The sequence below is a fragment of the Typopeltis vanoorti genome, chromosome 2 (genome assembly GCF_054136105.1).
Source record: "Typopeltis vanoorti isolate ZY-2024b chromosome 2, IOZ_Tvanoo_1.0, whole genome shotgun sequence".
NCBI classification, from domain to species: domain Eukaryota; kingdom Metazoa; phylum Arthropoda; class Arachnida; order Uropygi; family Thelyphonidae; genus Typopeltis; species Typopeltis vanoorti.
This window is the reverse complement of record NC_143550.1, coordinates 7,170,232-7,184,266: the sequence shown is the minus strand read 5'-3', so window position 1 is coordinate 7,184,266 and position 14,035 is coordinate 7,170,232. Positions and strand designations below refer to the sequence as shown.

Below are 14,035 nucleotides of genomic sequence, written 5' to 3'. Positions count from 1 at the left end.
TAGTGTAAGATAACTAAAAAGGTCAATAAATTTCCTAAAAAAAAAAAAAAGATATATACAATAAAAAGTTAGGAAAAATTAGCTGAATTTACTATCTCCCATAAAAGGGATAGACGTAAACCATCAGATCTGTTTAAGTTAGGCAAGTGAAGTAAAATTTCACATGTTTCATTATAAAGCCGTTCCACAAGGAACCAACTTTTGTGAAGGACTCATCTTTTTTTTCCGGTGATCTCTATGTCCAGCGATGATGGCATGTTCTGCAAGTCCAGACTGTTCAGGTTCAAGGTATTAAATATAAGACTGGTGTTCTTCTTGCTGAATAGAGGCAGATCTTCCTGTTTGTCCGAAATAAAATAACACACAAGAGCAAGGAATCTGGTAAACACCTGGATAATTAAGATGTGGAAGCTTGTACTTAGGAGAAGCGAGAAAGGTGGAGATTTTTCTGAATGGTCGAAAGGCAACAAAAATATTCAGTGGTTTTAAAACTTTTGCTATACGTTCACTAATGCCATGTACATAAGGGATAGGAATGTGCATTATTTCTTCTGTATTTGAAGAGGAAGACATATTAAAACTACTGAAAGCTCTTTTGACGAAGGAATTGTTATACCCATTAGATAGAAAGGAAGAAGTAATATAATTATATATATTGCAGTTATTGCAAAATTATGTATTGCAGTTCTTTCTGTAATAGATCATCTGAAGAACAAAGGAGTGGGCACGATGAACCAGTGTTTTAAAAGTTCCTGCCATTTGACTGGGATGGTGATGAGATTCAGTATAGATATAATGGCCTGTATGAGTCTTCTTTACCGAGAAATGTAGGTTACCATCTGGTTGGCAAAGAATTAGAAGATCTAAAAAGGCTAACTGCTTATTTGATTCTACTTCTAGGGTAAAATGGATCCTTGGATGAAGTGCATTTAGCCGAAATGCACTTCATCCAAGTACATGATCATGAACTGATCATGAGAAACTGTTGAAGTTCATCAGAAGAGCCATATAGCAAAAATGTCATCAACATATCTGAACCAATGAGTAGTCTGGGAGAAATGTTGTCACAGATACGTTGTTCAAAATGTTCCATAAAGAAGTTGGAGATAGCAGGAGAAAGAGGATTACCCATTGCTGTTCCTTCAATTTGTTGATACAACTTATTTTTAAAGGAAAAATAACCAGAATGTATTACAAAATCAAATATTTTTACAATGTCTGAAGGAAATTCCTGTTGCAGTAATTCAATGCTGTCAGATAAAGGAACATTTGTAAATAAAGAAACAATATCTAAACTGATCATGATATCTGAAACGTCCAAATGAAGATCTGAAATTTTATTTTTGAAATCCAAAGTATTTTTTTATATAAGTATCAGTTCTTCTAGTTGAAGTGAGAAGATCTGATCAAAATTTTGAAATTTTGTGAGTGGGACAACCTATGCAATCTACAACTGGCCTCAACGGAATGCCTAGTTTATGAACTTTCGGATGACCATACAATCTAGGTGGACGACTGAAGAAGGTTTTAAGTTTTTTCTTTTGATCTTCATTCCATGTAGATACATTATCTATAAGAGAATTAAGTTTCTTCAATTGACTCCCGGTAGGATCCGATGTAAGAGGCCTATAAGATGAAGAGTTACGGAGTAATATAGACATTTTTCTCTCATATTCCTTCCTATCTTGAATAACTACAGCCTTCCCTTTGTCATCTTTTGTAATAATTAAATTATTGTTATTCTTAAGTGATTTCAATGCTTTAAATTCAGAGTAAGAGAGATTAGGACATGGAGGTTTGGCATTAAAAAGATTTTTCACACATTCAAAACGTAACCTGTTGGCTGTTTTTTGGGATAAGGATCGAATATCTCTGTCTATATTATGAAAAAAATCCATCAGAGGCACTTTATTCGGTGCAACGGCAAAATCATGTCCTTTTGATAAAACAAAATGTTCACTGTCTGCTAGTGGACGTCCAGAAACATTGATAACTATTTTATCTGTATCACTAATAATATTACTGGATCTAGGTAGGCTGACCAAAAGATTCAAACTTGCGCTTTAACTTATCACAAGAATCATTAAAGATCTTTAGGTAAGAAGCCGAAGATATGCGCAATAAAGTGTTAAAAGTTTCACCAGTTAAAACAGATTCTAGAGCGTTCTTGATGGCCATAATTTCTCTATTTAAGAGGGCTAGAGATTTCTTAGCATCATGTAGCTGATAATTCAAAAGCGACTAGCTTTTAAATAGATCCGATGAGCTCTTGGAGACCTAAAAACTTCTTTTATTTTACAACAGGTAGGAATAACCTGAGCCATATTACATTGCTTTAGGAAAATTATTCTGTTAATGCATTTAGCCTTCTTTACTAATACTTTGCCATATCTAGCAGATTGTTTGGAATTAGACTCTACGTAAAGTCTAGCAATAAGTTTTAATAATGGCAAACCTTGCAAAGTAAGTCTAGCTTTCCCAGAGCCCATAAAGTACAGGCAATTTATATTCCTAAACTGTATATACAAAAACTTGCTGTTGAGACCAATTATTGATGCAAGATTCTCTCAAACTTCTAAACATCTAACAAACCTAACCACACCTTACATCAGGCAAACAACCTCCTATGTTAAGAACACAATGCACTTCACGGAAAATATCAAAAGGTATCACATTGGCTCTTACTGATATAATTGCAAGCTTGGACATAGTAAATCTTTTCACACATGTTCTAAGAATAAAAACCATACAAATACTTCAAGAAATTTTCCCAATGGACACAGTGGTCCTATTTAAACATTACATTAATAGCACTTTTTTTCAAATTTGAAGATTTTTTAAACACAAAGAAAGATTAGCTAAGGGCTCTCCTGTCTCTCCTATGATAGCTGATCTCTTCATGGAGTGGTTTGAAAAAATAGCCCTCTAGTATCAATGGAATACAACCAAAAATTTGGCAAAGATATCAAGACAATATTTTGTCATCTGGTCCAGTTCTACTATCAAATGAGATTTCATTACCACCTTCCTGAACAACATTCATCCTCAGATTCACAGTTGAATTAGAAAGAAATAGGTCTTTACTATGGATATGGTCTTCACTATTTACTAAAATAAAGATCCAAAAGGCTTCAGTTCGGCAATGCAAAAATTATAAAAACTGAGTGGATATTACTCGTGTATAGAGGCTTAAGTGCTGTGAAGACATAATGTTGGAGGTTTAATGGATTTTTTACAACACTCAGAAAGGATTAAAAAGAATTTAATACTTCCTATATTTCGTCCTAGTCACTAGGACATCTACAGGGATTACAAAAATAACTAATGTAACATAACACAAATATCATACAATACTAAGCCCAACCACGTGGGTGACACTAAAGTCCTATCTAGGTGGAGCGCCCTCTAAGGGCGGTTGTAGGTGGCCTGGAATATAAAGTAGGATCTCTGGTGATGAGTGTTTCCCAAATTTTCAGAAGCTTAATGCAACCGTATTTATTAAGATTTGGTTGATTTCTAAGAGCTGCTGCTGCTTCTAAGAATAGTCTCTCTTTCTTGAATTTGCTGTGATGGAGCATGGTGGTTTTCTTCCATGATACTCTGTGGGTGGTGTCCAAGACATGGTCAGCCAAGCCTGAATGACCATAGTTGTGTTTACAGATGTAAGACTTGTGTTCCTCTAGGCGGATGGATGCTGATCTGCCTGTCTGTCCAAAGTACGCCAGCTTACAGGAACAGGGTACTTTGTAAACTCCAGGCAGAGAGAGAGGAGGAAGCTGATCTTTTGTAGAACGGATAAGGGTAGTAAGTTTGCGGTGGGGTTTATATGCTGTGTGTAGGTTGTACTTTTTAGAATCTTGGCTATTTTTTCGGATGTGCCAAGGATGTAGGGTATGGCGATGGCATTTTTAAATTCTTGTTGACGAGAAGGACCGGGAATGGGAGAGGAACTAATTATTTTTTTGATACTGTGATCACTGTAGCCATTGGAGAGGAAAGTATTGTGTATGTAGTTAAGCTCAGTAGTGAGGGCAGTTCCACTGGAACAAAGATTGTGGGCTCTTTTGGTAAGAGTTTTAATAATGCCATATTGTTGAGAGGGGTGGTGGTGGTGTGAGAGTTTGTGAATGTATCTGCCTGTGTGTGTGTGGGTTTTCTGTATACAGTGAAAGCAAGTGTATCATTAGGCAGGCGTGTGACTAAGGTGTCTAGGAAGGGTAAACAATTGTTCTTTTCCATAGTAAACTGGATTCTTGGATGTAGGCTATTGAGATGACTGAGGAAGGAGTCTAATGTGTCTGGGCCATGAGGCCAAATAGAGAACACATCATCTACATATCTTAGCCAGATAGAAGGTTTGAGTGGGGCTGAGCCTATGGCACGTTTTTCAAAATCTTCCATATAGAAATTAGCAAGGTGGGGAGAGAGGGGGGAACCCATAGCAGTTCCCTCTATCTGCTTGTAGATTTTGTTCTTCCAAGAAAAATACCCAGAGTTAATGGCAAAGGAAAAGAGATCTAAGATGTCAGAAGGGAAAACTTTTTGTAAGAGAGATAAGGTGTCAGTTAAGGGAATATTAGTAAACAAAGAGGAGATATCAAAGCTTACCAATATGTCTGCTTTATTCAAGGTTAGATTTTCTATGAGGGCTTTAAAGTGGGTCGAGTTTTTTATATAGGAAGTGGACCTTCCAGTGAGGGGGGGGGTCAAAGAGTTGGCCAGCTGTTTAGACAGTCTGTAGCAAGGTGCATTGGTGGCATCTACGATAGGTCTGAGTGGGGAATTGGGTTTGTGGATTTTTGGTAAGCCGTAAATTCGGGGGGGGTTAAGCTTCTTCGTGATGTCGGGAGGCCAGGAAGATACTTTAATTTTTAAGATACTAAGTAAGATTTTTAATTTCTTAACTTGTGTTTTTGTGGGGTAGTGTTCTAGCGGGATGTAGGTAGCGCGATCACGGAGGATAATATTGATTTTGCGATTGTATTCACTGGTATTAAGAACGACTGTGGCATTACCCTTATCCGCTCTGGTGATGACGATACTTTTTTCTTTCCGTAATTTCAGGAGAGCTGTGCGTTGGGCATACGATAAATTACTTTACTTTTTGGAGGCGAAGAATGAGCAAGGAAGATGTCCTAGTGACTAGGACGAAATATAGGAAGTATTAAATTCTTTTTAATCCTTTCTGAGTGTTGTAAAAAATCCATTAAACCTCCAACATTACGAGTGGATATTAGATCCAGCATTATTTCAAAGGCAAATGCAGAAACCATGAAAGTTTCATAAAAATAAGTTGACCAGAAAGCTTACAGGAATGCAACCGCTGGCATTTAGTGGTGTCAGTTGTTTACCTTTTATTGCAGTTTTTAAATAGCTAAAAGCTTTTATATATATATATATGGTTAGTGATTTTAAACTAAATGCTAAATATAGATATATTGTATCATCTCTTATTCTATCTATAAATCAAGTATGAAATATATTTTAGCACAATCAATGATTCAAACAGACACAACATACAAATTTAAAACTTATTCTGCTGTTATTTTGTAATTTCTCCCCAATTAATTTTTTTATGCTTTTAAACTAACAGCTCTCTCTGTGTGTGTGTGTGTGGGGGGGGTGGTATTAGTTCAATCAAAAGCAGAACACACACATACACAGCTTGGAAAGAAGCCAAACATGGTACCCCCATGGGCAATATGAATCATGCCATGTAACGAGTCACTTCTAACCTGCATCAATTAGAGGAATATGATGCTTACAAGTCAGTGGAACTGTGTCTGTGTGAAATGGCTGCAAGAAGGGAATTGAGAGTTTTAAAAGAGGCAAGTGTTCACAAACTGGGCCATCCCAGAACAACAATCAGTGATAGCACAATGAGATGGAAGTGCAGGAAATCAATTGCAAGTGCTACCCGCAGTGGACAACCCACCACACTCACCAAATGTGGCCATAGGGTGCTATGAAGGATAATATGTAAAAATTGCCATTTGTTCATGTTGAATGCAGAGTTCTGAGTATTGACTGGAACACAAATGTGGACAAAAATATTCCAAACTGAGGCTCACAATATGGGTTTCTATGATAGGACTGGAATATGTAAAATATGGGATGTGGGAATTTGGTAAGATGTGTTATGGAGCAATGAATCATGCTACACCCTCTACTGAGCAGATGGACAGATGTGGAAGATGCCTGGTCAACATCTCTTACCAGAGGCTAACCCCAACTATGAAATTCAGAGGTGGTGGTGTGATGGTATAATCCTGTGTTTTGGTCTTGGGCCTCTGTATTGTCATGAACATTGCACTTCGAGATGTATCTGAACATTCTAGACAATGCAACGCTTCCTATTTTGTGATATTTCTATGAAACTGACCTCAATCCAATGCAACATGTCTTAAAGCTGCTGCTGTAACTGAGTGGTTTGTGGACATGAACATCATTACACTTGACTAGTCTCCACAGAGCCCTGATCTCAACCCTATTGAACATCTTTGAGATGAACTGGAGCATCGCATAAGGTCAAGGTACTTTGACCCCAAAACAGTCCCAGACCTCATTACATGCCTACAGGAAGAATGGTCCAAAATTCCAATTGATCCCTATCATATGCTTGTGGAAAATACGTCCCATAGAATTTCTGCAGTCACTGCAGCAAAAACAGCTATGGTTGTTTGTTCCCCACACATTGACTTCTTTCCAAGCAGCGTGTACATCTATCTCTGCGTTGTGTATATATATATATTTTTTTTTGTGTATATATATACACACACACACAATATTATGTACTAGTACAGCATGACTTCAACTGCTTAAATAATTAGCATAAATTTATTATTATTACTGGCAACTGCAAGGTCAACTGTTGACTCCATCGATGAGTCAACAGATTCATCGATGGAGGCCCTAACATCATGTCAAGAACAACTATTTGTCTTTCACACAGTATCTATCATACCTCGCTTTAAACTCATTCACGGTCATAGCACCCACCACAGATTCTGGCAGCTTATTCCACTCATTCACCACTCCCCAAGTAAAGAACCTGGCTCTGACACTCCTGTTAACCACATTTTTGCCCAGCTTCCATGTATGGCCCCCTAGTCCTCCCATCACCAGCCCTATTCTCAAAAATATCTTCTGGATCAATCTTATAGAAACCCTTCAGTAATTTGAATGTCTCAATCATATCACCCCTTTTCTGCCTATCAACCAATTTTTGCAACCCACAAATCTTCAGTCTGTTCTCATAAGGTTCATTCCACAGACCTGCCACCATCTTGGTCACTCGTCTCTGGATCCTCTCCACCTCCTCCCCATCAAGAAGAAACCCTGGTGTTCATATCTGGGCACAGTAGTCCAGATGGGGTCTTATCAGGGCTCAATAAAGAGAAACAATAACTTGTTTGTCTCTGCTCGTTAAAGTATTTTTCAGTAACCAAGTGATTTGATGAGCTGTTTTAGCCACTTTTGCAATGTGCCCCCTAAACTTCAACTCCCTATCCACCAACACTCCCAAATCCCTGGCCTCGTCAATCTCCTGGAGTACAGTTCCACTAATGTGATATACTGCTAATCTTTTCACTCCAAAATGCATAACCTTACACTTTGCCACATTAAATTGACATCCATTTTCCTTAGCCCAGTCTTCCAAACTATCCAAATCATCCTGCAAAATTTTGACATCCTGTGCACTCACAATTGCTCTACCCAACTTTGAATCATCAGCAAACAAGTGAACACTTCCTCTCAGATCCTTTCCTGTATCGTTAATGAACAAATTGAAAAGTAGTGGTCCAAGAACAGAACCCTGCAGCACACCACTAGTCACAAGCCGTCTTTTGGGCTCCACTCCTGAATAAACCACTCTCTGGTATCTCTCCATCAACCACCTCCTATCCATCTCACCAACCCTATATCCATCCCCATCTGCTCCAGTTTACTGATTAGAGTTCCATGTGGTATCCTATCAAAGGCCTTGGCAAGGTCCAGTAGAATCACTGAATACCCATTACCCTTATCCAGTTCAGTCGTTACTGTGTTATAAAACGTGAGCAAATTACTGAGGCATGATCTACCCTTCACAAAACCATGTTGTCCCCCATACAGTATCCCATTTTCATCTATCCAATCCTGTATTCTTCTCTTGACTAGTTTCTCCAAGACCTTGACAACAATTCCTGATATGCTAATCGGTCAGTAATTTACAACAGCAGTCTTGGAACCTCCTTTATGCAGTGGAACTATTTTCTCCTCTTTCCACTCCCTTGGGACTAACCCAGACCCGAGACAGATTAAACAGAATGGTCAAGTTTAACAGAAATGACAATTCTTTAGCCGCTTCACGTACGACACGAGCTGGTATACCATCCAATCCCACAGATGTATTGACATTGAGGTTTTTTAACAGACTACTCACCTCCAACTCATTTACCACAATTCCTGTATAAACTTTTGTTGCATTCATTTCTGCAATGTCACTACCTGGATGATATACTCTTGCAAAGTGCTCGCTCAGTAATTCAACTATATCAACTGATTCAGTTACCTCCCTACCAAAAATTACATTTACATTGTAAAAATTACATAATTACATGTAAATTACATTTACAAACCTTTAAACAACGAATGTGGCTGGCATTTTTGCAAGATGCATCTTTATTCAGAAGATATTCAATTACAGATTCTTTGTTGTAGAGCCTACATAAAAAGAAATGTATTTAAACATACTTTTCATGAGAGCGATACAGTCATTGTGTGTACGTGTGGTATGTGTGCATGTTTATTATGTCACTCCTACTCATTAAAGGTCATAAACCTATAGCACATTAGTAGCAAGATGGGTGAAAAAAATGTTTTAATATTTTACAAGCATGAGGTATCTTTAATAAAACTGCTTCCCAAAACCTGGACAGGTTTACATTTGTACTGAGCATCTAAGTTTTCTGAATATAAATCTTTCTAGCAGAAAATGGCTTTTATGTAGAAATTTTTCTGAAACTGAAAAAATTATGATTGGTAAGACAATTTTCCCAAATCCTAATAACTTATCTAATTCTGTTCTTCCTAACATGCATTTGCTAATCTTTTTATCTGACACTGAATTATCGGAAATCATGTGCACGCTGGGTTGCGAAGTTGCTTACAAAGTGAACAACACAAAGTGAATCAACTGGGCAGTGGGTTGGAATTCTCGACAAGCTACCATGAGGATGGCGATGTTTTCCTGAGCAGACTTGTCACAGGGAACAAGACTTGGGTGTCGCATGCAACCCCTGAATCCAAACAACAGTCCATGGAGTGGAGGCACACCTCATCACCAGTCAAGACGAAATTGAAGACAACAGTTCCCACTCAGAAAATCACGTGCACCGTGTTTTGGAACAGACAAGGAATTTTGCTAGTAGCCTTCTTGGGTCAAGGCTCCACAATCAACGTGAGTATGTACTGCCAAACCCTTAAGAAACTGCATCATGCGATCCAGAATAAATGATGTGGCATGCTTACCGGGGGGGGGGTGTTGTTTTGATTCATGATAACGCCCACTCACACACAGCCGGCGTAACACAACTTCTCACCACCTTCGGCTGGGAACAATTCCATCATCCCCTATATAGTCCTGACCTCGCGACAAGTGACTTTCACCTGTTCAAACATCTGAAATCTTTCCTTGGTGGCCGACGGTTTCAAGACGATGACGAGGTCAAAGAAGCAGTCAATACATGGTTTGCATCAGAGGCGCCAACCTTCTATGACGAAGGCATACAACTTTTGGTACCCCGTTATGATAAGTGCCTGAAGAATGGCAGAAATTATGTAGAAAAGTAGTGAAAAATATCTACTTTAATTTCCAATAAAGTTTTTTTTGCAAGTATATTTTTGTTTCTCTGACAGCCCATCGGAATTTACTTTCTGGACGTCCCTCGTATATAATAAATAAATTAGCAGTTGTATGGAGGATGCTTAATAACACATACAAAACTGGGAAAGATGGAGTCCATAATTTTTGCTCAGATTGGGGTTACACAGAAGAGCTTTAGAATTTTCCTTGCAAAATCTTTCCAATTTAGCTTCTTTTTTTTTTTTTTTTTTGATTACTTTAGTATTTCTTCAGCCATAGACAATGTTACTAACAGAAATAACATGTTATACAAGGCCAGATGCTCTTTACCATGGCAACATATGTAGTCTTTATGCTTTGCTATGCAGACAGACATATATCATGATACTATGTGAGTTGATAAAGGGTGTGAATTTTCAAACCAGATGGAAGACTAAATACAGCATGATAGACTCTTGCATAAATTTGAGAAAATGGATTCGGGTTATAGAATATTAACATGGATAAGAGGATGGCTGACTGACAGATATCAAAAAGTTGTATATGGGGGAATTCACTCAATACCTGTCTGATAACTTGCTTAGTGGCAAGTCAGATTTCTGGAGCCCTGCCTACAAGGGCCCATTGCAGAAGGTATCGTGTTATTAGTACTGAGATCAGTTATCCTACAATATGTTCTTGAGATTTTAGCTACATGCAACCTTTGTAGCAAATTTTCTGCTGTGAAGGCAAGTAAATGGCATTTTACAAGAAATTACGTTGATAGTTTTTAACTGGCTAACTAGATATGCAGTGCTTCATCCCTTGAGCAGAACTCAAAAGAGATAAACAAGTGACTTCTGACAAAGCAAGGCAAAATCTGTAGCAATCTACAATCATTTGGAGAAGCAGCTATAACCATATGAAAGACAACTGACTTGATGAAAACAATTCCTGTTTTATAATAACTTGGGTTACAGTGTGCGATCCCAATGAATGCTTTAACAGCTCTGGTAAAATGGCTAAAAAAAAGACTGAAGTGTTATCATAAAGCATAAATATACCTTTCTGTGCATAGAAAACTGAGAACTATAAGCAATCAGTTTGTTGTCTTAATATTGGATGATCCATAAATGGAAAACAGTTACTCATTTTGACCTCTAGTGTAAACTCTATGCCAGGATGAATGGCATTGGCTTTCTGAAGAAAGGGTTGTAATTCTCATGCAGCAAAAATAGCATCTACATACTTCAACCAGATGAATTTCATACATCACCCACACCAAGGTCACAAGACCTATAGCAAATTAGTGTCGTGTGTGTGGGCAAGAGGATAAGAAGAAAGGTAGAATCGGTTCACATTTTGTTTGAACAGCTGAAAGTTGCATTCTTTGGGGAAGACTGTTCCAAAGAACAGCCTTCACCACTCTGCTTATACATGGAATGAAAGAGGAGGCAGTGAAGTTGGTTCATTTATTTCATGTTAGTTGTATAAAATTTACTGTATAGGAAAAAACATTAACAGTTGTTCTTCTTAGAGTCTGAAAATTAATAACGCAGACAGCATTTTATGCTTTCAGTAATGGAATTACAAGAAAATATATACATAATACTTCACATCACCATCCCGCAGAGGAAAAGGTTGTCCTAAGGCTGAGGCATTGAATACTGATTATTTGTTCCACAGAGAGTTTGCAAAAGGACTCACTCTAACTATACAGAAAGATAATACAGTTATAACAGAAGAAACATCCAGCACATAATGAATAGTTATCACTCCTTATTCAGGAATCAAGAGAGTTACCATACATAACATAATAAAAATGTCTTCCAAAAGACCTACTTGTACATTCCTACTGATGATGAAAAATTTATGTTTTTCCTGTCAATCAAATATAAGTTAGTTGCCACCTGTCAGTACTGCCACTGACATGTAAGGCACCTTTGTGGAAAAAGTTTTTGGTGTCCCATTGATAAAAATGTACAAAAAGTTTTTAAACAAATGTAAATGTTAAAATAGATTTATCAAATGTAAAAATCTTGTCTTTTTTTTACTTACTGATCTTGAAAATTGGACTATACTTTCAGATATATACCACAATAGCAGAGCTCTGATTACAATCAACACATGTACACTAATGAAATCCTTTACACAGCATTATCCCGAACGTTCCAGTATTTCAATAATCAAATAGTGTTCAGGTGACTACAAAGCTTAATTAACTCAGAACCAATAGAAAGATGGAAGGTGTTGATTTGTATCTGATTAAAATATGACTTGGCTCAGTCATAATTGTTAGACTGAGCTTCCTGGAACTGTAACAATATGCTCACCAGAAGTGAGCATATTGTTACAGTGGTGCTGATAGTTTCAGATTGTGCAATATGTATGGTTTCTCTGCACTGATATAAAGCACTTGTTTCAGAATTGATTTTTAAAACTTATTTTGCACTCCCTTTTATGGCACCTTTGTGCAGTGCACAACTTGCACACCTGCTTGCAGCAGCCCTGACCCCTGTTTATATGTACATATCTTCTTGTAATTCCATTACTGAAAGCATAATATGTTGTCTGGGTTATTAATTTTCAGACTCTAAGAAGAATAAACTGTTAATGTTTTTTTTTTCCTATATAGTAAATTTTATACAACTAACATGAAATAAATGAACCAACTTCACTGCCTCCTCCTCTTTCATTCTGATTCTACCTTTCTTCTTTCTTCAAGGGGTTTAGCAAGTTTCTTCTCATATTAGGTTTATTATAATGACCACACAAAAGATACTTGGCAGAGATCAGGATCCAAGGAAAAATAATACTTGCAGAGAAAAACAAGCCTTTTCTGTACCGTGCTAAGACAAGTAGGAAGAGGCCCCACTGAAATCCAGCAAAGATCTTCTCCTCTCAATGGCCTGTCACAGCCAAACAACTGTTTCATTAAATATAATTAAATCTATGGTCGAGTAGTTAATTCTAATTCCATATGCTATGTCTGTAATTGCAAGAAAATATGAAATCAGAGCTTGCAGACTAGATGGCTTGGACATGCAGAAAGAAATAGGATGAGATCTGATGAGATCTGGATGAGATCTGATAGAAAGAGATCTAGAGGGACGACCATGACAATGTTGGGAAGATAACATTCAAAAAGATTTGAGATGGGAATCCTGGAGTAGACTGGAAGAGCTCAAGACAGAAAAGCGTGAAAGAAATTGATGCAACAAAGAACTTTAGATGTTCAATAAGCTAGAGAAGAAGAAGAAGAATGCAAATATGTTAATGCATGTATTCTTTGGTCAGTTTATCTCTTACATTATGAATAATACCTCTTTATAAAGCCCTTATAAAGATCTTAGGATTCAAATTGGTCTTTCAAACAAAAGAGTATGGTCATTACATATCTGAGCTACAGAGGCTCCACAAATCATTCAGTAACTCGGTAGAACCCAAGCAAAACTATTATATATAAATCAGTTTTTAAGTGTGAAATTAGTCAAGGTATTCTGCAATAGTCTAAACCTAAATCATGAAACCTATACATGCCTTGAATAGTTTTCTTTATTACCCAATATTAATATTAAATACTAATATTAAATAACTTACTATTATTAATGTTTGGATTATGAACTCTAATGGTATATTCTCCTTCTCATGTAGCTTCTCATATTCTCCTTCTCATTGCAAGAAGTCTGTGACAGACTTCTTGCAATGTGCTTGCCAGAACGCTAGTTTAAATATATTACTGTTCTGACAATGTCAGAATACCATATATGGGAGCACAAGTTTAGAATAGCTTATTCAATGAACGAGTTTACAGAGGAAATGAAAAATTTTCAAATAATTACTTAGTAGTTTCTAAATAAAGATACTAACAAAATGAAGTAAATAAGAAAAAACAAGAAAGAGAACAAGTATGCAGAGTATTATAAGAAAGCATTAAAATGCTATATCAATCACAATTAACAGATTACCTAAAAAAAAGCCAAAATCAATGAAGATATAGAAGAATGGAAAACTTTGATAAAGATAACTCATAAAGCAGCCTCTGAAGTACTTAGAAAGAAAAATAAAATATTAAAAAGGAAAACATAAAAAATTTGGAACATCATTATCAATTTCCTGATATGCTCCCGAGGAGTGTTCAGGTTACTATGACAGCATTACGTGATTAAGGATTAAGTTTACATTATTATTAATCTCCTATCAACAATT

At 36.9% G+C, this 14,035-nt stretch overlaps 1 protein-coding gene across 1 annotated transcript in view; it reads right to left on the bottom strand.

Moving 5' to 3' along the window:
• LOC150108801 (replication termination factor 2) overlaps positions 1-14,035 on the bottom strand; it is a 117,888-nt gene that overhangs the window by 67,701 nt on the left and 36,152 nt on the right. Inside the window, exon 3 of the mRNA XM_090403315.1 lies at positions 8,622-8,706. Within this exon, the coding sequence (XP_090259441.1) occupies positions 8,622-8,706 (85 nt within the window). The remainder of the gene's footprint in view (positions 1-8,621; positions 8,707-14,035) is intronic.